Source organism: Salarias fasciatus, chromosome 5 (assembly GCF_902148845.1).
Source record: "Salarias fasciatus chromosome 5, fSalaFa1.1, whole genome shotgun sequence".
Classification (NCBI taxonomy): domain Eukaryota; kingdom Metazoa; phylum Chordata; class Actinopteri; order Blenniiformes; family Blenniidae; genus Salarias; species Salarias fasciatus.
The window spans coordinates 9839946-9867714 of record NC_043749.1 but is presented as its reverse complement, the minus strand read 5'-3'; the positions used below and the strand labels follow the sequence as shown (position 1 = coordinate 9867714).

General features: G+C 42.0%; 1 protein-coding gene across 2 annotated transcripts in view; it reads right to left on the bottom strand.

Moving 5' to 3' along the window:
- LOC115388805 (histone deacetylase 7-like) overlaps window positions 1-27559 on the bottom strand; it is a 42326-nt gene extending 14767 nt beyond the window's left edge. The window contains exons 1-16 of one of the 2 annotated variants that reach the window (XM_030092084.1): window positions 27407-27559; window positions 8147-8331; window positions 7498-7585; window positions 6941-7055; window positions 6408-6487; window positions 5332-5445; window positions 5110-5207; window positions 4518-4610; window positions 3956-4109; window positions 3055-3299; window positions 2676-2876; window positions 2065-2272; window positions 1843-1976; window positions 1608-1728; window positions 1479-1528; window positions 15-122 (exon numbers count right to left, since the gene is read on the bottom strand). In XM_030092084.1, coding sequence (XP_029947944.1) covers window positions 15-122; window positions 1479-1528; window positions 1608-1728; window positions 1843-1976; window positions 2065-2272; window positions 2676-2876; window positions 3055-3299; window positions 3956-4109; window positions 4518-4610; window positions 5110-5207; window positions 5332-5445; window positions 6408-6487; window positions 6941-7055; window positions 7498-7585; window positions 8147-8331; window positions 27407-27425 — 2013 coding nt within the window. In that variant the 5' untranslated portion in view covers window positions 27426-27559. Of the gene's footprint in view, window positions 1-14; window positions 123-1478; window positions 1529-1607; window positions 1729-1842; window positions 1977-2064; window positions 2273-2675; window positions 2877-3054; window positions 3300-3955; window positions 4110-4517; window positions 4611-5109; window positions 5208-5331; window positions 5446-6407; window positions 6488-6940; window positions 7056-7497; window positions 7586-8146; window positions 8332-18465; window positions 18788-27406 lie in introns of those variants that run through there. The other variant, XM_030092085.1, reaches the window with a different exon arrangement.
- Between the last annotated feature and the right edge of the window lie 210 nt (window positions 27560-27769).

Sequence of the window (27769 nt, the reverse complement as noted above, 5' to 3'; positions counted from 1 at the left end):
ACGCAAAGCCACACCTTCAGCTCTCTTTGGGCCACTTTCAGAGCCAAGTCTGTCACACATCCGGCTGCAATGCGGGAGGCAGCGGCTGTGTGGTGTTCATTCCAGACTGTATCAATGTCTACCTGTCAGGAAAACAGAGTGAGACACACAGAGTCAGTTTAAAATCCATGTAAATGAACTGTCTTTACAGAATATTTTAATTTTAATATAGGTTTATTAAGTCATTTAAAATAAATTTGATCTGAATGAAAATTTACATGACATTCCAAAATAAAAACTGCATTCTACTAGTTCAAATGACTCAGCCACAAAATCTATGAACAAATCTACCTACAGAAATTGAAAGAAAACATATAACTTGTGTACAGTGTTGTGCTTTTGACTCATGTGCTTAAAATAAATGTGTGCTAACAACTTTGTCTTCCTCTCCTGCAGTGATGCTCATATCATTCCATCTATTCTAAGTTTAATCTCCATCCTGTGTTTTCCTGTGAAGTTTTGAGATTCCTCTCCGGCGGTGCGCTGCTGCCCTGTTATGGAACAATGAAATCAGAGGATTTGCTTTTATCACAGACTCTGCCATCTTGTTTCAATCACCCCTGCTCAACCAGAGCAGCCGAGGGCCGGAAATCTCGGCAGATCAGTCCTCTTATCAACCGACACCCAGCCCCCTCCTGCCTTCTCCCTTCTCCTTTAGTCATATCAGAGGTGTAACATCTTTTGGCGATCCTATCCGCTTTATTGTTGCTTTTCAGATTGTACACTGTTACATTTCATCACGTTGTGTCCAGATGTTGACCCCAACTCAGAAATCTTCCTCTCCTGTGTTTTTGATATTCTTGCTTTTCTTCTTTCCCGACATCCCAACAATCTGAATTTTTGAGTTATTTTGGCCAAAAACAATAGTATTTGCAATTTGTAGCTCTATTAGCTTAATTGTGTAATGAGAAGTAATCAGGCATGTAATGTTTGCTATTCAGCAAGGCAATTAGATAAGTGGAAAGACTCCCACGTGACTTTTGTTCTAAAGGCTCCTGCTTTGTATGTGTGTGTGTTTTTGTATGTGTGTGTGTGTGTATGATCTTGTTTTTCTATACCAGTGGAGACCTAGACCTGTTAGCATATTACAGTTATATCACGATGGGACAAAACAATGGCAGTCCTCATTAAGGATATCAATCATTATTTAAATGAAACTGTTTTAGGGTCAGGGTACGGTGAGGGTTGTTGTTATTATTATTATTGTCATTATTATTATTATTATTATTATTATTATTATTATTATTGTGATTAATTTCACTCATATTTCAACAAGTGTACAATAAGCACAGGTCAGGCAAGTGGCAGTTGCAGCCGAGTTCAGAAGAGCCGAGATGAAGATGAATGTTTGTCAAAATATAATGCCTCATACTGCATAAAAATTCAGCGTGTCCGTGTGCGTGCGTGCATATGTGCTTGTGACTGCGTGCAGCACTCACCCCTACTCCGCCACAAGGTAACATGAACAGAATCTCTTGAGACAAGATTTCTGAATGAAAAAAAATACAACAGTGAGGATTGTTTTCATAACTCTTACATTTTCATTGTTGCGTTATTACTGATCTTACCAGCGAGCTTCCGGTTGTCTAGCTTGAGACGGTGGACCGGGTTGGTGCCGAACAAAAGCACATGCTCTTCTGAATGGACAGACTGCAGCTCCTCCAGGGTGGCCTTTCTACTGCGGATGCGCTACACACACACACACAAACACACAAGGTAGGATCATATTCAAACATATAAACTTAATATAAAGCCCAAGGCGGGTGCAACTACTAGTGAAGAGATTAATTATAAGCGCCGTACCTCACACTGGTTCCTGAGGTTTCTTTCATGCAGTCTAGACCAGATGCTCTGGACCCGGCCTGCGTGCTCAGGATGGCGGCTGTTATCCCCACAGGTACACTGGTGCTTCTGCATCTGAGCATCGTATACCAAACCTACACACACCCAGACACGCACAATATTTAAATCGGTGTTGTAAATTCAGGTTTCTGAAACTGTTTCTCGTCAAAAGCTGACACTCACCTGTGGTGAAATTCAGCTGAATGTCTGTTGCAGTGCTGGACAGAAACAACGAAGGAATGCTGGGGGGTGGGTGTGAAGTCGGAGATTTCACGTTAACGTCCACGTCTGCTGGGGAGGACTGCGTCCGGACCAGAGGCTGATGGGGCCAAATTAGGGTAGGAACGCCCAGGTGATCTACCTGGAGACCCGGCCTAAGGACCACCTGCCTCTGTGTTTCCCAGAACAGGAGGTGAAGAAGAGAGCATAAGTATTAAACGCTGCAGCATGCAGTTCAGGGTTTTCATATGCAGTGGAGTAGCCCAACGCCTCTCATTCATAAATTGCAATTTTGTTACATCATTCAGTCAATTTAGTGCTGCTTGTTTCGAATGAGTGACTCACAGAGAAAAGTGAGCAAGGCCAACAGTTCTGCACCATTAATATGCCTCTCACCCATTTCACAGTGCATATGTAAAACAACAGCGCCTCCTAATGGCAACAACTCGCTCCAATCAACTGGATTCATATGCACTGGTCTGAAATATGACTGCAACAGCAAACCTCATGGAGCCATTCACACACACACACACCTTCTCTATTATGTGTGTGCTCGGGAAACTTGACTTGAATACCTGACTGAGAGGGTGAGAGGGCTCGATCAGGCTCTCGCGGGACGAGGTGGTGGACTCCGTGTCGTAGACAGAGTCTATGCTGGCGTTGCTCTGTCTCCTGCGGTAGCCGTCCTCACACACCGAGCCGGGCTCGGAGCCGCACACAGACCCCGTCCCCGACCCTGATCCAGTCTCTTCCAGGTCCATGTCCTCTGATGGGATCTGCGTCACACAAAGCGTCTCAATGTATCTGCATGTCAGCAGACGTGCACGTACTCAGTCTTCATTCCAGATGTGCTTGTGCACAGCTGTTCTGAACAAATAACTCTTGCATCAAGTTTTTCAGAAAAGCCAGTCAGACTTTGAGAGAAGTGATCTGTCATGGCGTGTCTCCTCTCACCTTGCTCAGCTGTGCATTTTGCTTGAACCTGTCCATCCCACTCTTGGGGTACTGCTGCTGCAGCAGCTGGTGCTGGGAGTACTGCGGATGGCTGCTGAGCAGAGACAGGGATGAATGGCTGTAGGGCGGCGGCTCGGAACGTGTTCGCTCCAAAGGTCGGTGGGAGTGCAGCGAGGCTTCTCGTCTGGAGGTGGAGGACAGGCGAGGCTGGTGATGCTGCAGAGGCACAGGGCACAGACCAGGAACTGGAGACGAGAGAACAGAAAAGAGACGTCACAATGTGAAGTTAGGGACAAGTTAAAAAGAGATCAGGGTAAATGTTAGGCACAGACATTCGTGACTAAAGAAAAACAAAACAGTAAAATGGAAATTGAAACGTAAGTCTAACAAGAATCACAACACTAACAAGTGACGTGAAGAAAAAATGTACACGTTCTGTGATGTGGATGAAGCAGTAGGTCTGGTAAAAGCTCAGCAGAGAGCGCCCTTGTACCACCTATAATATTGAGGGACTGAAACGATGCATGAGGCGACTAATTTAAATAAATTATTTATTTTTTAGTGAATGAATTTGGACAAGCTTTGAAAACATAACCAGAGGCTAAAAACAACAAGGAAAAAAGATCAGAACCCTAAAATTTGCAGACCTGTGCAACATAACCATCAGTAGGAGCAATATTCACACCAATTCTTAACAAAGAAAACACTTCATTTAGGAGAAGTGAGAATATCTAACAATATTCAAGTGTAAGATATCAGCAGTGACACCAGTATTTATCACACTTAAGAAAAACATAAAACATTTTTACATCTTTATAAAAAAAGATCTGAAATGCTATTTTATTATTCATGGAGTTGCTTCTTCTTCTGCATTACCATAATTACCAAATGATGAACTCACGAGAAACGAGCTGCGTGCGGACCAGCCCGGTATGTGGTTCCAGTACGAGCACCGGCTGCAGGCCCTGAGCAAGAGCTGGACTACTTCCTTCAAGGGGCAGGAACACCTGGTGCAGGGCAGACACTGCCAATGGCCGTGCTAAGCGCAGGTCAGGCTGGGTGAAGAAGTGAAAACAAGGGTGACAAATGGTATTTCTCTGGAATTCAACAAAATAAGATACACACATGGAAGACAACGAGAGTTTAACGAATCAAAGAATTACAGCTGACTGAACAAATGCGTACACAACTTCATCAAGTGAGGAAATCACCACAGCTGATTGAAAAAATATGAAAGCACCACAGAAATCAGAAGGGAAATGAAAGCATGAAGATACCGCATGCTTCTGTAAATGTATAAGTATGCACGCACAGTTTGAGAAACTCTCTATTAGATACGCACACATTTATAGCATCACTGAGTACCACTGACCTGTGGCCTACTAAGGGACACATTACACAGGAACTTGATCGCTGGAAATGCGGAAGTTTAGCAGTAATATGAAAAGGCATTCATTGCTCACCGGTGCGGGAAGCCCGGCAGTGATGTTGGGCATGGCTGTGTGGTTGGGAGGCGAAGTGAAATGAGCCAAATCCTTCATCAGCAACCTCTGAGACTGTAATAAAGAAAAACATAAAATTATCCAGGAAGATACACATCTGGAGGTGATAAAGGTAAGTAAGAGTGAAATGTTTTTGCACTAATTGCATCTTTCAAATACAGCTGCCTTGCTTAGTTAGTAAAAGACCATTTAAAAAAAACCCTGCAAAAATAGCAAATAAAAATATAAAAATAATAAAAATAAAATACACAATACATAAAATAAAAAAAATAAAAATAAAAATAAATAATTTTCTGAATTTTTTGGTGTTGAAATCAAAAAGAAATATTAAATGACTTGATATAAAATGCAGTCATAATCTTTGTTAAAGTGAAACAGTGTCATGATGATGGAGGCTGAATAACAGAATCCCCATGAACTCTTTATGTGCTGCGCTACAATGTTACTGATTAACTTTAATACTTATATCCAAACCAACACACACATCTGAGATTGTGGCTCACAGTTCTTTTGTGAATAAGGACGACAGCTTTAACATAAAAGAAAGACTCACTTCCTGAGCCAGTGACAGAGTCCCGTTATCTGAATGGAGGCTGTCGTTTGGTGAGCTGCACCCAGAGGCTGGATTGCTGCTGCTGCTCGGAGAGGAGTCTGCACAGCACGCAACATTCGCACGTTACAATATTTCAAACAGTTTCAATTATTCAAATTGTGAGTGGATATCTTATTGTGTCTAAAGAGCTATATGGAAACGTCATCAATGAGGTAAACGTACCCAGAGTTTCAGTCCTGTGTTTGACCGCAGGAGGGGCACTGATCTTGCGCTGCAGCGGGTTTGGCCTTGTAGCGATGAGTTTCTTTAGCTTCCACTTCAGTGTGGGCTCAGACACTGCACACAGACATGCAAAATACATAAAGACATGCAAAAAGACATTTCAAAATATATAGAGCTCAGTTTTTTTTTTTAAAAAAAAGAAGCATTACAACCAAAAGCTTCAACTGTTATCTGCCTTTAATAAATTGCTCCAGTAACACACAGACTACTTTGAGTCTCGTAGTTTCGACTACAGAACCACGCTAAAGTCATCTGTGCTTAATCCCTGATCAAAAGCTTTAAAAAAATAATAAATCCATGTATACATTGGTCACACTCCAATAAAACCCAAACAAAGTAATCAATCAGTGACTGGCTCAGATCAGATCAAGGGTATTTGTTTTGTATTTGTTTTGTCAATGAGCCAACAAAAGCAATGGAGGGTGTGAGTGTGTGTGTGTGTGTGTGTGTGTGTGTGTGTGTGTGTGTGTGTGTGTGTGTGTGCGTGCGTGCGTGGGTGTGAAAGTTCCAGGGTAACACAAATAAATAATAGCCAGTGCAGCGGCAGAAATGTACAGGAAAGCAGAACCACTCCCACTCTCATTCAAACAGAGAGGGAGACCTGCTCCGGACTCTCACGCAGTTCATTTTACACATACCATCAGTTAAAGTTATGTAACTGCTCTGGTCTTTGTGTCTCACTGCTGCTGTTGTTTTTATGGCCGCTCGGTCTTTCTCTCTCGCCCCTCCGGCTCGACGCTTAATGAGTTTCCCTTCATCTCAATGTCCATTCTGTCCCTCAGTGATTCTTTAAGCCCAGGACATGTAACATAATGACAGTTTGCTGAGACAGTAAAAAGTATCACACTGAACGAAATATTCCACTGGGCTGTGCAATAAGATGACTCTGAGTTTCAACTCAGATTACAAAGAGCGAGCCATGAGAGAAAGCACCTGCGATGGAAAATCACCAGTGACCTTCACCGCTCTAACCTCAGGGTGGCAACCCTGATCTCCCACACAAACAGGTGCCTCACCTGTTCTCCGCAGGGCGAGGTCCTTACGCTGGTCGCAGGGTGTAGGCTGAGGCTTCGGGGACAAGTCAGAAACTGGTAGCCTGGGCGACAAAAACAATGGAAGACTTTGTTTACATGTGTGGATATGAAGACAGTGCCTTTTCTTAAAATAAAGGAGTCAAAAACATCTTCAAATCTAGTGGATACTAGTTCATTTTTAACAGTGAAAAACATGAGCAATTTGGGAAACATGTTACAGTCTACATTCATTTGTGTCCGTGGGGTTAAGCATAGTGTAACACTAGTTATACAAATATATCAAGACATGCACAGTGCGTGCAGATGCAAATTTTTCTTAAGAGTCTTCAAAGGTTGGGCTTTTTGTTTTGCCACGCCACCCTCTCTGTTTTCATTTCATCACAAGAGGAAGAAGTAAAATCAGATCAAGGATTTTTTTTTTCTCTGTGCTCATCTTCTTGTTTCATTGCTTGTGCTGAGGATGAGTTGCGTTTACAGTTCTCAGAGTCTATATTCTGCCGTGAAATCTTTCTCACCCGTATCCCAACACAGGACTGTTGCGGCTGGGAGCGACCCTGTCATGTGTGGGCTGGCTCTTCATAATTATATGTTCCCGAAGTCTCTGCTTCACCAGCGGACTGGCTACAGCACCTGCAAGACATTTAAAGTTGAAATAAGAGGTTTACTATGAAAAAAAAAAGAGAACTATTTACATCACAGAGGAGACTGACCAGCAGAGTCAATGATACTGTAAAATAGCAAATACATGTTTTTCATTGTGGGGTAAAACAATTATTTTCTTTTCAAGGCCTTGTGTATCAAAATGGGGCTTCAAAAATAGATTTGTCCATCTTCAAGTCTCAGCAAAAATAGCAGAGTGTTTCCTAAAACACACAAAGTGTGTTTGTTTAACTCTGGTTTGACTTTATTACAAGCTTCCTTGAAACCCGAGTGTCCATCAGAGTGGAATTCCCCTTCTTTTTTTACAGAACCATGCACTGTGCTATGACTCAGAAGAAGAGCACGGCCACAACCTTGTGGACTGCATGAAAATACAAGGCGGTGATGAAGAGACGCTGCCCACGCAACTCACTCTGGACAGGTCTTTTCTTTCGTATCAGCTGCTGCAGCTCCTCTCTTTGCTCCTCCTCCATCTCTCTTTTCCTCTGTTCCATGTTATACTGAGAAGATAAAAAAATTGAATGACACTGATCAGTCAGTTCTGTGTGGACGGCGTATGTGACATTAAAACAAGGCGGCTCAAGTTTCTACTGTCACAACCTGAAGAGTGAAATCATGCATACGGATGAATATTTGAACAAGATTTGAATAACTCAATAAGGCAAACAATGAAGCGCTCAGAGGTCAGCATGAACCTGTTGATCCGTGATGAATGTCAATATTGAATAAATCCTGAGAAAGTGTCGTGTTTCCAGTAACACGACCCGCCTCTTGTTCATTTACGCTTATGGTAATGGAGGCTTGGTGAAAGCTGACTGAGATGACTAACAAGTGTGAAAACAGACAAAGCCAAATTAGCATTTCTTTGTTTCCTCACTTGGTCTTGATATATGTGAGGTTTTGTTTTTCTGTATAAAAAGCCAGAAAAAAAAAAAACATCTATCATTACCCTTTCACTGTTATGTGTATTTAAATGCTTGTGCAGCTCTGAGTCACAGTTTCATTGCACAACGCTGCAGTTGCAGATATTTCTTGGGTCTGAAGCTTCACCTGCGTCTTACCTGCAAGTGCTGTTGGGAAAACTGCGAGCAGTTCTGAGCGGTGAGTGGTCCCAGGAAGAAGGGAGGACGGGGGGCCAGCATGGCCGACTCGGGGCCTGGATGCAACAGCCTGTGGGTCACACTTAGGTCCATGGGCCGCGTCTCACGGAGAGGTGATAAAACTTGATTTCCAAAGATTACATCCACTGAAGAACGAGAGACAAGAAAGAGAACATAACAGTTTATTAAAGGATAACAATGACTGTGGAAATCTGAGCTGTCCATTTAATGTGAAAAAAAAAGTCAATACTCTTTAATTTAATCTCTTCCCTGTCCTGGTTCCTAATCAATCAGTTATAAAGAGGGTGAAACACAACATTCCCAAGAGGAAGTATGTATTTATAAAGATATACATAGAAAAAGGACTGGAACAATGGAAGAGTCATTTACTATTTATACTGCACTTGGTTTATATGGCACAAACTCATGCTGGGATGTCCACTTGAACTCTGCACATTCATCAGTCATATTTCATTTCATTCAAGCCTTCCTTCCTGAAGTGAACTGGCCATTGTCCAACACAACACAGCATTGAAGAAAGCGCTAGAGAGGGCTGTTTGTATATGCTGAGCCTTCATAAAAAAGAGAAAGAATGAAATACACAGCGAGGGAAGTTGGATTTGAACCTTCTGTGGTCGAAGCGTTTGAGTTAACAACATCAATCTGTCATCGCTCTTCCAGGTTTTATTAAAATAAAAGAAATAAAAAACCTAAATTTAGCGAGAGTGAGACAACTGAACCAAGCTTCAGCCTCTTAACAAAAGACAGATGTCTTTTTACAGGTGCGGCAAGAGCACAACAAAGGGTTTGATCCATTTATTCAAGCCAAAGATGACTGTAAATATCTGAGAGAAACCTGACATTTCAACACAAATGTTTTTACAGCGGCACAACAGTATGACCCGTAAGAGATGAAATGAGCTGAGAGGTCGATGATAATGGACAGTAAGGAATCAGCAACCTGATATTTTTCTCAAGTGTCGAGAACAAACACAAAAGCAAATGCAAGCTCACAGGTAACTCAATGCTGTTTTCACGTGTCAATGCCGATGACACCTGAAACCCATAAATGTTGTGAGGAATGTTTCGGTACTGACACAAAAGTGTAGACGGATACAGTATGGAAGGAGACACCTTGCACCCTCTGGGGTAGAGGGACAGTGCGAGGGAGGGAGTGAAAGATGTGGAAATTTACTGAGCCAGTACGCCTGAATGACTGGAAGTAAAATAATTACTCAACATTACTCACATGATTCCTGTAAGTGGACGTTTCTTTACTGGCATTTCTTGCTGGATTATTTCAAAGGAACTTAAACATAGTAACACATCTGTTGTGACGACGTGGCTCACATGATAGCATAGTAAGAAAATCTTTCTTCATCGTGGTTAGTCACTTGTGCTGGGAGTAAAAACTGAAAAGAGTGCAACTTAAAGTCAAACTGAGATCTGGTATTGTCCAGAATAAACCTCCGTATGCAGGCTGCAAACAAGTCCTCCTGCACCACTCTGCTGCTGCAGCCACACAGGAAGCTGTGAGAAGCCCGGCAACGTGGTTTGGCCCCAGCTCACCAAAGCGAGACCCACTGAGAGAGAAATAATCACATCCATGAAGGCATTCTGAGCTGATATAGTTCCTCTGAAGAATAAATCACACCCACTCACTCACTCACTTCTGCAGGTCGTACAGCAGAAAAAAGAGGTACTGAGACCAAAACAATTTACAGTTCAGGATAATTATCAACAATTTTATCCAAGATTTTGTTTTTTTTAACTTATTGTTTTGCTCAATACAGAAGCCATCACCAGTTGTTAATTGCAGCAATTTCATGTTATCATGTTTGCTGTGAGTGCAATACACAATCAGACAGAAAGGCCTTAGGGTGACATAAGAAACTTTGATGAACAAGATAAAACCATGAGAAAACAAACTCCTTTAAATAAAAAAAAAAAAAAAAAAAGAAACAAAACATGCCAGCTCTTTCCACGCCTCTTGTTCTGCACATTTTCCAGTATCACTGGAATCTCACCAGGTAACTCATGGTGGCCGCGACACGTCAGACGTAACTTCACCTTTCACACACAGGTTGATAGCGTCTGTGTGGCTGTGCGATTTGAAACACTCTGGAAGGTAATCGGCACAGATTGTTGTGAAGTTTCAAACGTTTGCTTTACTGCAGTCAAATCAGAAAGTGTTACAGGAAGCACCGGTTGCAGCAGCACAGAATGAATTACCAGAAGAAGTCAGTGTTTTCAAAGGAAATCAGACAATCACTGAAGACAGTGGTGTGTGTGTGTGTGTGTGTGTGTGTGTGTGTGTGTGTGTGTGTGTGTGTGTGTGTGTGTGTGTGTGTGTGTGTGTGTGTGTGTGTGTGTGTGGGGTGATCTCACATAATGCTCAAACCTTCTCTCTGATACACACACACACACACACACACACGCACGCACACACACAAATTACTGAAAAGGAAATGATCAGGAAGTCGGTCGGTCTCTCTTCCAAACAAGAAAGAAACACCTGCGGTATATTTTTACAGAGAAAACAGGCACAGACTGTGCTGCGACGCTGCAACACTAAACATCCTTCCACAGACATTCACACACTTTCTGTACGCACTGGCTCGCGTCAACAGCTAAAAGTTCAATTTCACTCTGCCTTTTCAGCTTTCACGCTGAGACTGAAGCCGTTCGATGGGGCAGAGTTACAGTGTGACTCATTAAATGACTGGACACAAAACCAGCCTGGTCACTGTCTTCAAAGAGCCGACCCAACAGTTACGGTTTCGCCCGCTTTGACCCTGAGGGGTTGAAGCAGCTCCTGACGACTTCCTATCATATTACTGAGAGGAGAGAGACGACATGTACAGTACACGCTTGATTTTGACATCAGATTACAAGACGTAGTGCCACAGTGCTTTTTTTTTTTTTAATAACCAGTATTGTTATTTAGGAGTCTAGTCAGTAATTTATTGACCGGACGAAAATAAACGAAAGTTGTTATTATAAGATAAAAATCTGGCACATTTAGAAACTAAGCAGAAACGCATCTCGATAAGGTTTGCGTGCGTGCTTCTCTGTCTCTCTTTTCAGCCTTGCGGGGCTAAAAATAGGCACGAGACAAACTTCTGGTTTCTGTAATAGCATATTTGTTTCACAACCACCATCCTCTTTCTGTGGGCCCTCTGCTGCAACACGCTGCAGTGCTGACACAAATACACACACACACACACACACACACGCACAGTCTTGTATTTCTATCCTTGTGGGGACCGTCCATTGACTCCCATTCATGTCTAGCCCCTAACCCTAAAGAAATGTTTTTGCACTTTTACTTTTTTCAGTAACAACAACATGGTCAAGAAAACACTGTTTCTCCTACTTAGGACCGGAAAAAGGTCCCCACAAGGCACGTCGTTCCACGTTTTGCTATCCTTGTGGGGACATTTGGCCCCGACAAGGATAGAAATACAAGAACGCACACACACGCACACACACGCACACACACACTTCGTTGAAAGAAGCACTGACTTCCTGTTTCTAAAGTTAGTCTGCACCATAACATCCTCTTGGTTCATTTAGGCAAACAGAAGCTGCTATTTTGGTTGTTTGGCTTCACTCTCTGCAGCTTTAGAGGGTTACAGACATCCTTCAACCATATTCACCTCCCACAAAATGGTAAAAATGTGCTCCGTTTATTGTAGTGGATTGAGAGTAAACACCCCGGTGGTACTGAAACATGGTGTCTGGAAGTGACACATCCGCTTAAGCGATAATTACCGTCAGTACACACATAAACACTTGCAGCATGAGAGAAGAGAGGAGTGAGAGGTAAAACTTTGCATGAAGTAGAAATAACATTACCAGACAATTCAGTTCGTGGGTGTGTAATGGTGGAGTGTTTGGGCTTTGTGTGCTGAGTCAAAGTATTTTCAAAAATGCGTCAAACTGCAGAAGAAAAGGAGATAATCACCCAAATAACCACCACCTTTTGGAAAGCGGGTTTCCATAGTGATGCAGATCCAGAACTACTGAAATGAGAGTTGACTGAGATTTGGCCACATGAACTTTGCCACAGATGTGTAGAATTGCTTTTTACACGTTACTTAAATTAGTTTTGCATTTATTTCTGTTAAAATTCCTGCAATCAAACAAAATGCAGTGCAATTGTAAGTGTGTTGCATTCAGATGGGATTTAAATTATGTTTATTGACAAATGTCCATCTGCAGTGGGCGTGTCGACCTCATACAGCTAAAATTGATCTCAAAGGGACCAGATTATTAAAAAAAGAAAAAAAAAAAGCTGAATAACCTATAAAAACTTTGAGGTCTACATTTTACCTATATTATGTTTTATTGTCAAGACGAACCAATAATATAAGAAAGCCTGCATGTACAAAGAGAGAAAAATTAATTTGTTCAAAAGTAATGTCTTCTAAAATGCTCCAAATCACTCAACTTTGTGCTTTTTGTCAATTCAGGTGAAACATCTCAAGTATCCTGTCTTCATGTGTTTCTCTTCAGACCAATGTTGAAAAACCTGTTGTTTCTAAAACAAGGTAGCAAGCTTTCATTCCTGCAGCACAGACTTCTGTGCGCTGGTCTCACTAATCTCTTAATGAAAACAGCACTGCCTTTTCTTGAAAAGTCTGCCTAGTTTGTTTCACGTTCACACAGTGAGAGATAATTGTGTTGGGCGGACCAGACTCTGTCAATTTGCCCATGATCTACAGAGTTCAGTTTCGTTTATTTGTTTTCAGATGAATGCCTGGAAAATCTGCTTTAGTATCGTAATGAATTTTATGGCTGGTTATAAATGGTTAGCAAAATAAAATTTCATTTCCCTGTCACAGCAATTCCTCTTTTTTCTTTTTTGGTGAAGATGTCGGGGGTGTGGATACCGAAGTCAACCTGCCCTGAGACTTTTCAGAAGGAAACTATAATAAGACAATTTTTACAATCAAGAGCCGACCTGGGAACCTACTTTTCAGTGTTCATGACAGTTTGGGTGTCTTCCAGTTTTTTTTTTTTTTGATTCGCTGCAATATTTTCAAATCAGATATCGGCGGAGACATCTTTCAATCTGTTGGAGTTCCAAAGAAAACCGGTTGGGAACCGTTGGGATTTTCCAATTAGCTATCAAGCTTATCGACTCATGCCGACAGCCCGTTCAACATGAGTACTTCTTTACAGTTGCTCAACGGTGTTGGACACCATTCAATTCGGCCGGCCACCTATCTCTGGGTCCTTTCCTCTGTCCCTCCCCCGTCCCCCCGCCGGTTACAGGAATCCACAGCTGCTGGGCACATTCTGTCCCTCCGCTTCCGAGCAGCTGGAGTATCAATCTCCTTATGTGTTCATCCATATGTGTGTGCGCTTGTCTGTGTCCATCCTATACGGCCCGAGATATTAATAGCTTGCAGTTGTTTCTTCAGAGTGTACACAGCAGGTCTTTGTGTTTGCATAAGTGGGATCCTGCCTGGGAGACAGTTGAGGGTGCACACACGTGTATGGGCGCATCGGCGGTGGTGCATGTTGGTGTCGGTGTATTAATAGTGCCCATTTGTTTCTTTTGAAGGAACACTGTGACTCTCTGTGTCGGTTTCAGTTCCTGTAACCATGGCGGTTTATTTTTAGTGTCACCTGTCAGTAAACACTTGTGTGATTCTGCGTAATCATACGAGCGCACATGCACGCCGGGTTTGTGCATTACTGTTTCTCAGAAATATTATTAGCATCATGCCACTTGTTTTTATGAGTGTGTGGCACATGTGTGTGCTTATAAGTGTATTAATAGCATTCGCAATTGCCCACACATGTTTCTGTATGTGTATGATGTGTGTGTGAGTGGCTGTCAGTACCTCCAGCCGCAAATATATCAGCAACACTGCAAATCAATGTGAACAGAGAACGGGCTTAAAACAACCATTGGTAAACTAATAATGTTGGATAACATTGACCGATGCCAGTCCTGGCATACAGTACATGTACTATGCTGTTGGCAGATATTTAAACATGATTTGTATTCTACAAATGTTTTACAAGTCACACATCAAGTGTTTGACTGCTGTTTCCATAACTCTAATTGCAAGTGTTTGATTTTTAATATTTGCCTCTGATCCTAATGAATATTATGATAACACGTCACACACAGTTCGAACACAATGCTTTTTCTGTTGAACAGTTCAATACATGCTGAAATTTGAATGAATTAAAAAAGAAAGGAAAGAAAACTTGGTGTGAACAAACTGGAAGGAAGCAAAAAGCTAAAATTTTCCTCACGCTGAAACACTTATCATCAATCTACTAATCTTCTAGATCCGATCTGGAGCAACACCAGCTGACTGTCCCAGGCAGCACACACTCTGCAGTGCATCACAGAAAGACAATCACTCATGCCCACATACTCCAACAGATGATATACGGTCATTAATTAACTGAAACAACCCCGGGGCATGCACAAGAATAACATGCAAACTCCACCCAGAAAAGCCCAATGCCCAGAGCAGAACTGATGTATTTTTACTGTGCAATGTAATAACTACCTACTACACCAGCATGCAGCCCACACAAGGAATTATACATGAAATCACGTACTTTCGAATGGCCAAATACAAAGAATATTCATCAGTGATCCGTCATGCAGAAGCGTCTGTAGCTTACATGATCTATTTAAGGTGTAGCCATTTGTTTACTATTGCAATAGCGAACGCTAAGCTGTTATTTCGGTAACCTGTTGAGTAACATGTTATGTCACAAAGTAAGTCAAACATTCTTACTTGACTGTCACAACATAATTGCACAAGCACATATGAGGCGTCTGTCATCTAGGATTTTCTCTCTGTCACAGTCGTCGGTATTGTTCTGTGCAGTGGCAGCAACTTTCGTGGATGGAAAGTTCAAAGGTCAGACAGTCACAACAGGGCTCTTGCTGTTGTGTCCCTGAAGCTGGGTGGGAAAAGGTGAGGGGGTCTCTTCTTCACTGTACAGTTGTGCCTAACTTCCAGAGGATCACAAGCCTGCGTGCTCTTTGGTGTCACTCTGGCTCGGTTTCTCACAGACAAACAGACTGCCGATTGTTTCAGAACTTCTCCTGTGGGTTTCCAGGGGTCATCGTTTTTCGGAGCAGAAAACAGGGCTAAATTTGGCTTGGCGTCCTGTCATAAGATTGGCATGAGCCTGAAACTTCGCCTTGCCCAAGGGCACGCACACAAGATGTGTATCACTGCTAAAATGTTCTGACCTTGTTGTCTTTGTAGCATAAGCAGGTGCTTGTCATTCACAACAGAGAGCATTAGAACTCACACACACACACCCTATTCAGACATACCACACACTCATCACATTAACATCGCCCTCCGTTATGTAAAATAAGGCATGAGCCACCACTTGACCCGGCGGTGACACCGTCTCACTTCCCTCGGGTCGGTGGTTTGCCCACCTCACCTCCACCCACAGACATCCATCACTACTCTGATATTGGCATAAAGTTACCCACCTGAATATGGTCTTTATGAACCAACACATCCAGAAAAAAAAAAAACCACACATTGGGGTTTTTTTTGTCCTATGTACACGATTTGACAGAGAAAAACCGGTTTTCAATGTTAACTTCCGACTGTAAGTCATCCATAAGCCTCAGGCGTATTGTCAACAACCGTCTCTTTCTGCAGACGAGGTAAGAAAAGTACACACACAGAGAGTCCTCTTTGTTTTAAATAAACCCCACCGTCAGTAACAATGAGGCGACTGTCTTCTGATGCAAGCAAACATTTAAAACAATGACAGTATTTGCCTAAATATCGGCTAACTGAATACTTTCATATTTTGCTTCGTCTCACTAACCCACACTCGCACGGCGCAGAGCAGAGCGATGGTCCTGCTGTGTGTGTTTTTGAGGAGCAGAGTGTATCAGTAGTCAGCTGAGTTGATCTTAAATCAGGAACAGGAAATGTGATCTGGGGCTCTGGCCGGTCCAGAACACTGTCCCTATTGTCAGCGCAGTGCTGTGGCTCACCCTGGGAAAACACTGGGCACTTTTAAAGGTTATCTGTCCTGGGAAAAGGTTGATATTCCCTCTCACAACTACACAGCAGCAAAGAAATATATCCAAAAAGGAACCCCGGTGACGACCCAATTACTAAATATGTCACTGACATTGTCACGTTTCCTATTTTAAATGTAGAAGTCAACCTGTGGTCAAGAGATTTGTTTGAACAAAAGCTTTGCTGTTTACTTAACCTCCATTCAAATCACTAACAAAAGGGAAAAGGTGTTTAATCTGCAGTGATGGAAGGTCCATTACCGTCTCTGTAGTACCCATCCAAAACAAGCATAAAACAATCACGATGCAGAGTCTTCAATGTATTTCAGATGACTAATCTGAAATGGTTTGCTCATTGACAGTAAAACAAACAAATAAATAAATGCGAATATGAAAGTATTTTGATGTTTGGGTGAACGTTTGTGATGACAACCAATCAAATTGACTCTGACGTGAAAGTACCATGAGCATTTCTTTGGCTTTGTCCTGTATTTTTCAAACATCTCATCTCAAAATTATTTGTAGAATAATCCTTTGGTAGACAAACACAATAATTTGAAATTGGCTTTGAAAACCTATTTATCAGTACATATCATGTGATTGGAGGCTGATTTTCTTCTGATTCTTCATTTAGCCATTCAAATAAAGAAACTTGACTGATTAATAATGACTAAGTATAAGTTCTCTAACAATAACTTCTGAGAACTTCTGCATGTTTTGTCTCTCTCCGAGCAGTAATGAATTTTCCTGACCTTTATCACATTATAAGCTCTGTTAGGCAATTAAAAAGTACAGCGCTTGTCATGCTAGTTACAGGATTTGGGTTAAAAATCTAAACTTGACACAGAGACTTAAACGTTGAGACAGCTTTATAATTATCATGTCTCGAGAACAAATTAATTCAAGAAAAAGCTAGTTTGAAAATAAAAGTAATAGTTTTGCTCTTTTAAATGTTTTATCTAGAGGGGATGTCAGAAAGAAGAAAACAGAAACTAACAATAAACCTCCTCACTGGCCCCCTCACAGGATGTGTCAAGCCACTTCCTAAGTTTAATGCTAAAATAAAAGCACTTTAAATGCATTTTGATTATGAAACATAACTGTTTATAAAGGAGAGACCAGTTTCACGTCTCCAGACTAAGTCACACCGTCGCTATCTGCTGGAATCCCTTATCGCCCTTCATCTGTCTGCTGACAGCTATATGAATAACATGCTTTACTTACAACTTGTCAAACCAAAGTATGTCTAGCTTTAAGAGGAAAGGAGATCATTTATGCTGACAGCAACATATCTTGAGTGAGTCACAGGCAGAATATCCACATTTGCAGCATGAGTGGGAATTCTTGGCTTTTTTATGCTGGCTAAATTCCACCTGATTGTGGTTACATGATGTATGAGGCAAATGTCTGTCATGATTTGTGACTCAAATGGAATTTTTGGCTTTGTGGTGCAAAAGCATTATGGGAACTTGAATACAGAGATTGAGTGGAACTGCAGTGGGGCAGGTAGACAAACGCAAAGTGACAGTAGGAAATAAAGACACATGACTTAGGGAGGCTTCCAAAATGCAAGAGAAAAATGTAAAAAGTGATTCCTCTGGCATGGCTCACATGAAACTAAAGCATCCTGCTGAGAGGGAGAGACGACCTGGACACATGACAGCACTACAGCACACATGGCGGCCGTGGATGTGTGTTCAAGTGCTTTTATTTCCCAGAGGATGGGAAGGCTTGGGTGTGATCGGACAAATTTCTAAGACCGCTGTCATAATAAAGCACAGAGTTTCCCCCTCAAACAACAGAACGATTGTTGCCTGGTAGCAAATGAGTCAAGCTTTTGTAATTAAGAGCAGAAATACATCCAGCAGCTGTAATGCAATAACAGTACAATGTTTTGCCTTCTTTATCCACTGAAGACAGAGCTGCTGTCTGTCACATCAGGGTAATAATTACGCAGAGCAGCTTGTGTTGGAGATGCCACATGCACTCAGATGCACTGGGTCATGACCTGCTGACTTACATTTAATTTAAAAAAAGAGATAAATGAATTTTAATTGCCTTATAAAGAACAGCCTGATGAACTTTACACCTGCTGCTTTTGGATACAGGCCAAACGTTCAAATTCACAAACAAGCAACTATTACAGCTGAGATGCACTTAAGCTCAAATACAAGCAAAACACTGCACAGCTCAACAGTTATTTTTAATCTACTTTAGTGGTGAGAAAAGAAAGCTCGCCTACCTTTTAGAGGTGAAGCTCACAAAACGACGCGTTTTCACTTTCAGGCGACACAGCGGGGAGTGAAAGACATCTTTCGAAAGCAGCAACAAGTCAGAGAATTATAAAAGATGGGCGTGAACGTCGTCCAGCGGTCTATCTCTGGCAAACTCATAATTTCTTGGACTGAAGTTGACGTTAAAGCGACTGACTTATGCTCGCATTTAAAAGCCCCGGCTGTCAAGAGGCGCAAAGCTCTGAAAAGCCTCCGTATTTCAGCTCCGGAGGGGGAAAGCTGTCAGCGAGAAGCCGCTCTGCGCGCGTCTGTCTCCTCCCCGCTCCGCTCGCCCGACGCTGCTCGAGCTGCGGCGAAAAAAGCAGCTGGAAAGTCTCACTTTCCTCCGCGGGGAGCGCCGCCGGCGCGCGGGCTCCATCTGCCGCTGCCGGCCGGGTGCAGCTCCGCGCGCGTGGGAGCGAGCGTGCATGCGCGACAGCGCACGGTGACCCACGCACAAGTGTACTTTCGAAAAATATTTGAAAAAAAAAATGAATTAAAATATTACAAATATTTATATTCGTTAAATATATTCAGCACATGATAAATTCGATATTTTTATGAAAAAAGTGTAAGTCTGCAAAACATTTTGCAGGTAGTGTCAAAAGTGAATCCATTCACAATGTTAAGCTTATTCTAATGATTTTTCATGGTGAACAATACAGGGAAATGTCTAGGAAAGTTTTCCTACGACTGTTGTACGTTGCAGCCTTTTGCATGCCGAGGAAAACTGCTAAAAAGTCGACAGAAGTGTATTCAGTTTAGTTGGTCATTTCCTTCACAAATTGAAGCTTTATGTTTGACCCCTCTGACTTGACCCTTTATAATGCCACATTCTACCAATCCAGATTTATTTTTATTTTTTAAGGACCCTATTACGTATGAAACAATAGGAATGAGGAAACCTTTACAAAGAGATCCAGTAAGAATTTTATCTCATGTAGAGATTTCCTTTAACTCCTGCATGACTTCTAAAATATGACACCATCACAGTCAACCCTACAAAGAAAGTGTTTCATTTAACACTTCTGCCTTTCCCTTTTCCCTAACTTGTTTAATATAAAACATTTGATAGTTAGAGCTAATGTGATTTGTGAAGAAAAACCAAAGTGGGAAGTATTACAAAATTTCCAAAACTAATAGGCTTTTTAATTTTACAAAAACACGCTTTTAGAATGGGCGGTAATGCACACATGATGAAATCAAATCAACATAAACTAAAGTACAGTGAAAAACCATGAGCGTAACAGCTAATACAGCTGGAGACCATGACCACCTTCCTCCCTGATATTCACTCAGCCAACAACAAAATTCTGTAACATGTAATTCCTAAATTTCCATGTGGCAGTAAGTCGTGGGTCTAACCTTATGCATGAGTCCTCAGTAAAAGAAAGCAGTGTGATTTTGCTGTAACTATTTCATTTCTAGCATGGGACCTCCCCTGAAACTGTGAGAGGCCCCCTGGTTAGAAGTGTGAAAGAAAACTCTCTGATGTGATCAACTGCTCACTCGAAAGGTGTCTCTATCCTCCGAGTACATTTTGTTTTGTGGACACCCACAGAGATGTCTGCAGTGGAGTTTTTTTTCTTTGTGACAACCAGGCTATGAGCCTCTTTCTGTGTTGACTGTATAATTAAAAATGTAAAGAAAAACACACCTGGAAGACATCTGTACTTATGAACAATAGGTAAATCACAGGTGTTGCTATTAATAGGTTAGTAACAAAGGCTCTATTACTCATTTGTCCCTGTGAATTATGTCTATGTGCCAGTGAGTCAATGGGAGCATTATCAGAGGTCTGAAACTAAAACAGGCGTGGTTGTTTTAATCAACCAACCAACATTTATTCAAATGTCACTCGCGCTTTTTTAATAACTCATAATGTCAGTAATGAAAAAGGTCCGCAGGTGCAGTCGACAGACTGAAACGTTTCTCAGAGACAAATATAGACTGAACTGCTTGAATTTTCTTCCAAAGGAAAGTGGTAGTACAGGTACAGCGAGAGCTGAAACTAAAACACGACAAAAGACTGAGTCACTTTGGTTATGTCAGACAAAATGCGCATCTCTCCAGGAATAGCAGTAATTACAGTAAGCGCATAAAAAAAATGAATCAGGGGCAGGGCTCAAATCTTTTCAAAGTTTCATTCACTGCTGACAAACTTTCAATTACATATAATTAATTTGAGCTATTTATGTGCAAATATGCTGATGACACAGCATTTAGCAGCTCAGTTCAGGCTGACAACACACAAAAAAAGAGCAGGAATATCACTCCAATAATGACTTACATAATCAGCCAATGCATTTTGACACAATAACACAAGGTGTTACACAACTCAGAACTGAAAAAAGAAAGGTAATACAACAACCACAATGACTGAACAACCACAGGAGGCTGTGCAAAAATATTTAGGATATGGAGAACAGAACGTCAGCCTCCAGTCATATGTTTTTAAACCTCTACTTTATTGCAAATTTTCCATGATTTTTTTTAATTCAGGAAAAATCAGAAACGTTGTGAACAAGTTGGGGACATGCTAATAAAGCAAGACTAATGTCTTTTCATTTTAATGTCTGATAGCACACAAGCAATTTGTAGCAAAGTCTACAGATAAATTTGACAGTTGCTCATTGCTGAACGCAGTAAAACTTGATGGCAAAAAATAAATGTCTGTAACGACAACGTTGGATACCATTGGGAGTTTCCAAGTCCTGAAAGAAAGACAAGAGCAGATCAAAATGCGACTCTGTGCTGCTAAAGTTCAGTTTCATCATGTATTCAGAGCAGAAAGTGGAATGGGAGGACAGCAATCAACAACGGGGTCAGCTGTCTGATTCCAACAACAGTGTGTCTTTCCCTCCTGCACTCTTGGCAGGATATAACCGTCCATCCCGGAGTCACGGGGCTGACGGTGGCCTGAATAATCTGACTTACACTCAAACAAATTCAATTTCATAACATTCCAGTTTGAGGAGCACATGCTTCACGCTTCTCTTCACATGAAAAAACTGTCCTGAAATGTTTTCCCCTAAAATTGCATTCTTTTAAAATCAACTTTAAAAAAAGTATTTAAATATCAATAAGTAAAACGTGCATTTATTTTTTTAGCTTGCGATGTAAAAGCATTTACTCAACCAGAATAGAATTATATGATAAACATACATGAATTTATTAGAAAATTAAAGGATGTTTGGTTATTGGCCTTGCACGACTGATGTACGTATTTCTGTTTCCCTTCCATCATCTGATGTCAAGAGGTCGATACTTCTTATCGTTTAGCTTCACGCTATCTTGAGATTACTGTTGCCACCAAGAGGCAGCGTCACCGCTGGCACCGTGTCAGTGTTTTGGTCAGAGCGTCGGTATGTCAGCCTTTGTGTTTGTATCCATAAATACATGGATGCTTGAGAGAGATAAGCAGAGTCATTAAACAGCGCTCATTAAAAACATCCCCACCTTGAAGTGAACAATACGCTCTGGAGAAGTCATCCTGCCACCAGGCTCTCACGCTCATTCAACTTTCCACTAAACTCCTGGACGTTTTTGAAAAACTGAATGGCGCGATGACGAAGGGGAGAGCTGACACATGTGGCACACAGGGGCACGACTGGAAGGTGGAGGGTTTGTGGCCTGTGGGGCTTTTCTTCCCTTCCAGTCACAGGAAGCCGGTAGGAATGAGAGGAATGCAGTCAAGCAATACAGTGATGGAGGGAGCAGCAGTTGCAGGGCAGATTGCCAGAAAGGATGAAAACAAAAAAAAAAAAAAAAGAAATAAGCTGAGGAAAAGATATGGTGGATAACAAAGTGATTATGTGCAGGAAAAGGTATTGGGGTGCGAACAATAAATACAGGGTAAAGCAATGTCTCTGATCAGTATAAACACCCAGGAACAACTTCTTTTTTTGGCAAAGGGGAGTCATTTTTTGCTCTGAAATTAATGATTTGATGTGGATAAAGGATATAATACTGGAGTGATACAGTAAACACCACGGTCCGTTTTAAGGAGTGTGTGAAGTAATCAGGTAGGTACTTTTTCTGGCAGTAGGGTACAAGTTGCGGATCTAAAAACATCTTTCACCCTGTCCAACCACACTCATATGTACACAAAACAGACTCTGAGGTGAGAATATAAACAAAACAATGCCACAAAGGCAGAATAAACCCAAAATCTGCACGTGTCACTTTTAAAATGTCCTGTCAATTTGCTTTCTTTTAGGTTCAATAGTCTAAAAGTAGTTTAATAGGTTTAAAAGTATACTCAGTTTGCCAAAAGGGCCGATTAGTCACCCCACAGATGGAAAGAAGAGACATACCTCTGTCTGACTTTTGCACTGCAAAATCTTAAGTTATTAAGTATATTCATCTGGTTTGTCCAACTCCACACTTAACATCCAGCAGCCCACCAACAAGTCACATATCAGTGAAATAGCTCAGCCCATTTTCTCCATCCATCCATCTTCTGTACCACTTTATCCAGCTCAGGGTCGCGGGGCGCTGGAGCTGATCAAAGCTGAGTGTGGGAGGAGGCGGGCTGCACCCTGGACAGGTCACCAGTCCATCACAGGTCAGACGCACACAGACACACACCCATATTCACTCCTAAAGGAGATTTAGAGTCACCTATTAACCTTAAAAATGAGTCTTGAGACTGGGGAGGAAATCCATGCAAACTAAAGGAGAACGTGTAGATGTGACACAAAATGACCCCGAAGCCCAGCATGAACTCAGACTGAGCACATTTTTTAATCCTGTTTGGTTGGCATGTCTTATTTTTAGTATGAAGTCATATTGTGACACAGGCAAAAACACTTTTGAGGGAATAGAGTTGGATCTACAGTTTGCTAAACTAGCAGTCATGGTTGTCATGGAGTTTGAGTTTGGGGCAAACATGAAGTACTCAACGGCAATAATATATTTAAATAATGATAATAATAAAAAAGATTTGTCTTATATTGTCTAAAAGAAGGCTTTGCTTTTCACCCGACTAAAGTTTTTCCAGCTCATTTCTTTCAATTTACATATCGTCCCCTTTATTTCATTTTCAAACACTTGCATTGGCTCCTAATTAAACTGCAGTGAGCAACTTATTTCATCCCCGAGTCCAGTAAATGTCAAGCAGCAAAGTTAGCTACTTGTTGAGCAAACTAGACCAGAGCCAACATCAGGATTCAATCTCACAGTGACTGTTTAAACATCGAGATCAATTCAATGTGTCTAAATAACAAAATGACAGAAGATCTTGATGTTACCACATCCAGTGCCATGGAGTGATTTTGTTATTTTTGATGCTGTAGAAGGAAGTACAACCATCTAGTAATACGTCGCAAAATGACTTCATAGTTGTTACCTCAGTTTTTTCAGAAAGACATATTATTACATGTATTAACCAACTGCTTTTATTTCACTGCTTTTCAACATATCGTTGAAGTCAAACTGTATCAGACTGTAAGTGAGTGAAAACAGTAACTCCTGAAAACAGAAATACTGTCAATTCTGCTTCAGAATAAGAACCTAATGTTAATAAAACTGGTCTATGAATGAAAAAAAAAAAAGTAAAAAATGAAATCCAAACATTTATTTCAAATGTTAAACTGTGAGAACGCAGCACGTTAGCGTTCTTCATTAAACTCTGCGTGTTAGAAAGAACGCCTGCTCGGGTCGGTCCCACCGAGCCGGAGCTGGCAGCTGTGTGGTAACTTTGAACCGAGGAGGTGCTGGAGGCTGCTTCACAGCGGTGGGTAGCATCTAAAGCCTTTCCATCCCCGACAGCAAAGCAGAGCGAGACCACAGAGGGGAGCGGCAGCACTCGGCGCTCGCCTCGTTTCTCTGGAAACAGACGCGGGAAAGCGTGTTGCTTTACGACGCCTTCGCACTCCTGCGTTGAGCACGCGTGGAAAAAAAGTTCAAACACAAATTTTAAGAACAGTTTGCAAGCCTTGGAACATGTGGCTTCTTGTTTATTGTACGTGTCAACGTGATCTAACCTGAGAGGCGAGGGACGTCACTGAAGCCGCTGTGAACGCAACATTTTCACAAAGGCTGGTCCATGAATTAATAACTTGTCATATAAAAGACGAAACACATCATTGCTCTTTACATTGATTGGATCTTAATACAAACAAAGCATATAGTCTATGATGGTTTAGAGCAGTTAAAGCTTCATTAGTACTCATCTTCAAGAGGTGAAATTCAACTAGTTCACTGTTTGATTAGAGATTAAAAACACATGCAAGAGCCTGTCAGAATAATGATAAAGAAGAAGGAGTGAACATGAAGTGAGAATCTACAGCAGGTAAATAATGCGTGTTGCTGGATTTCCAGTATTTCTGGTAATAATGTAAATAAAACATTTTAACTTCCTAGGCGGTTTCACACAATTTACACATTGTCATATCGAGACATTAACACACAAATACAAATACTAGTGCAGACAGCTGCCATGCATCATTGCGATCAACTTGGAGTTGCCCAAAGCACTTGTGGGGATCGAACTACCAGCCTTGCAATCACAGGAATGTGCAGCACTACTACCTGAACTACTGACAAACTCATTACACAATTAAAGTAATAACAACACTACAATCACTAATCTTTCTGTGGGTTTTTCTATTTAGAAAAAGTTGTAAAGCCGCAGAGCTGCTGTCTCTCGACGCTGCCTGTGAGAAATTGAAGATTGATGGTCCAACACTAAATTCGGTCGTCCTATCAGAAATTAAAAACTAACCAGCCGTGAGTGGCATTACTATGATGATTATGAGCATTTTGTGAACACACCTTCTCAGTAGCTGTCTGCTGTTTATGTGCTGCTGCTTCCAGTTATTATTTTAAGAACCATTAACACGCAGGTTATAGAGCATCTTTCTCCAACTATCTGACTTGAATTGAGCTGAGCGTGAGGAGTTTATCAGTCATCAGACTGACTTCACTAATGTGTCGCCACATTGCAACAATGCAGCTGTGTGTAGTTTATCAAGACAGATCTAATTGAGAGGCAATTAAATGCAATGTAAGAGTTAACGTTCCAAGTAATTTGTGACTTTTCTATAACCCCACTACTGTTTAAAGAAGTAACCACAGCCAGGCGCTGACTTTCCCTCTTGTCAGCCACTTGTCTCGTGTTCGCCGCTCGACGCCTCACAGCGCTCACTTGGTCTCACTCCACAGCCTCTCCTATCACAAAGGGCCCTCTTCAGACCGAGATAAGGAGAGGTGATCCATCCTGGGCGCTCACACTTCTCTCTTACAGTAAAGCCGTCTGAAACATGCTGTCGTGAAGCATCTCGAAAACATTTCAAAGGTCACGATCTTGATGGAATAAAAAGACGCCTTTGACCACCTGAGATTAAAACAAGAGAATCATCATCAAACCCATTTTTTTCTAAAAAGAAATCCTCACAAAACTTTAGTTTGAGACTCACAGGTTTTACATGAAGATAATGGATAATGTAATCTGAACATAGAGTTCCCAATGCTGTCCGGTCTGCTCTGCCAAGCTGCAGTAGCCTGGTCTGTGAGAGGGAGAGTTCGTCCCTGAGGGCCACTTTTAGCTGATTGTGGCCTCTTAACCTGCTGCCCCTCGACCTCTACAAGCCAAACAAACTGGGTGTCTGACGATTTATCACAATGACGGAGTCACACACTGTCACATTCATCAAGCCCTCCATACAGTTTGGATACTCGGACAGATTTCACATGTTGCCAAAGGACATTTGTCTTTTATCACTGATACTGCTGCACTGAACAGCAATCGATTCTCCCAGCTGATACACTAACCTTTAAATCTTTCAATATATTAGCAGAACACAGCTTATCACAAGAGAATATTTTCAAACTCTTTAAAATACAAAATGTTACATTATTCCTCTACTTGAGTCAAATCCAAACAAAACCATGGATGTCACCATTAAAGCCCTATTATTTTTGGAGAGGACACAGAGCAATTAAATAGTGATTTATAGTTCAACAAACCACTGGGCTTGTCTCTAAAAACGGAGCCACATGGGAGGGTAAAAATAGAGCAAAAAAAAAAAAAAACTTTAGTGTTTTGGGCAACAGAGTAAGCAAAGGCTGAGGCCAGCATTTCATCTCAAAGCAGCAAGATTTATGCAAGAGCGCACAAAAACAAGGAAGAGGGGGCGAGAGGCTAAATCTGCCACACAGTCGGCCCTGCAAACTCCTTGCCTATATTTTCTAATAACGCGGTGGGGAAGTGATGTACGGCGCCGGTGGAGTTTTCTATTAAAAGATGCGCCGGTGGGCAAAAAATATATACCGGGATGGGACGTGTCAACACTTCCTCGGTGTTTGCTCTCTCACTTGCGGGGGTCTTTGCTCGAAAGCACAGGACCGTCAGTGTTAAAGCGGCTCAATTAATCCCCACTGCCGAACAATCCCTCCCATCTCCGTGTGGCTGAGAGTTCACTGGGACCGCTGCTCGGTGTCTCCTCCTCATTCTCTGCTCTCCCCCTGATGGACAGAGCAGCTCCGCAGGGTGGGTCTCTCTGGTTCCAATTTTCTCCCCTTTCCCCATCCCGGGAAACAACGCGTCCAAACCCAAACAAGTGAAACCAGAAAAATGAAGCACGCCATACTAAACGCCTCTTGCTCGCCACACTGACTCTCTTGTAATTTTTCAAATATTCTGCGTGAATGTGAGGAATTTGCAACTGATGGCTGTGGAGCTACCTGAGACCCTGTAATAACGGTTTCACCACAGAATAAAAGCAAAACAGGAGCGACCGTGGAGATGAACCCAAGCAGGAATTTGATGGACCATCCTCAGCCTGAGCAAAACTCTGTCTACATCTGCAACACAGCAGAAGAGGCGCTGAGCCCTCCCTGACACGCTTCCCAGACACATCGCTCCAGAACAGCTGGTAGCCATCAGACAGCGGTGCAATATCTCACCGGTTCTGTGAGCTGACATTCAGCGAGAGGTTCATCCGTGGCGGCGGCGGCGGCGGCGGCGGCGGAGAAGATAGCTCCTCTGACAGGGGGAGTGGTGCTCCGCTCACAGTCCGACTGCCTGACACCGCGAGCTCCCCTGACTTTTCTCTGTTTAGAACTTCCTTCTGACTACCTCTCTCTCTCTCTCTCTCTCTCTCTCTCTCTCTCTCTCTCTCTCTCTCTCTCTCTCTCTATGTGTCTCTCTCTCCTTAATCACTCCCCCTAATTTTTTTTTGTCCACAAAGAAGACACAGTTGCTCTGTCTTATCACCCCTCAGCCGCCCCCCTGGAACTTTCTGACAGTCAGCCCCGCGCGCTCGCTCC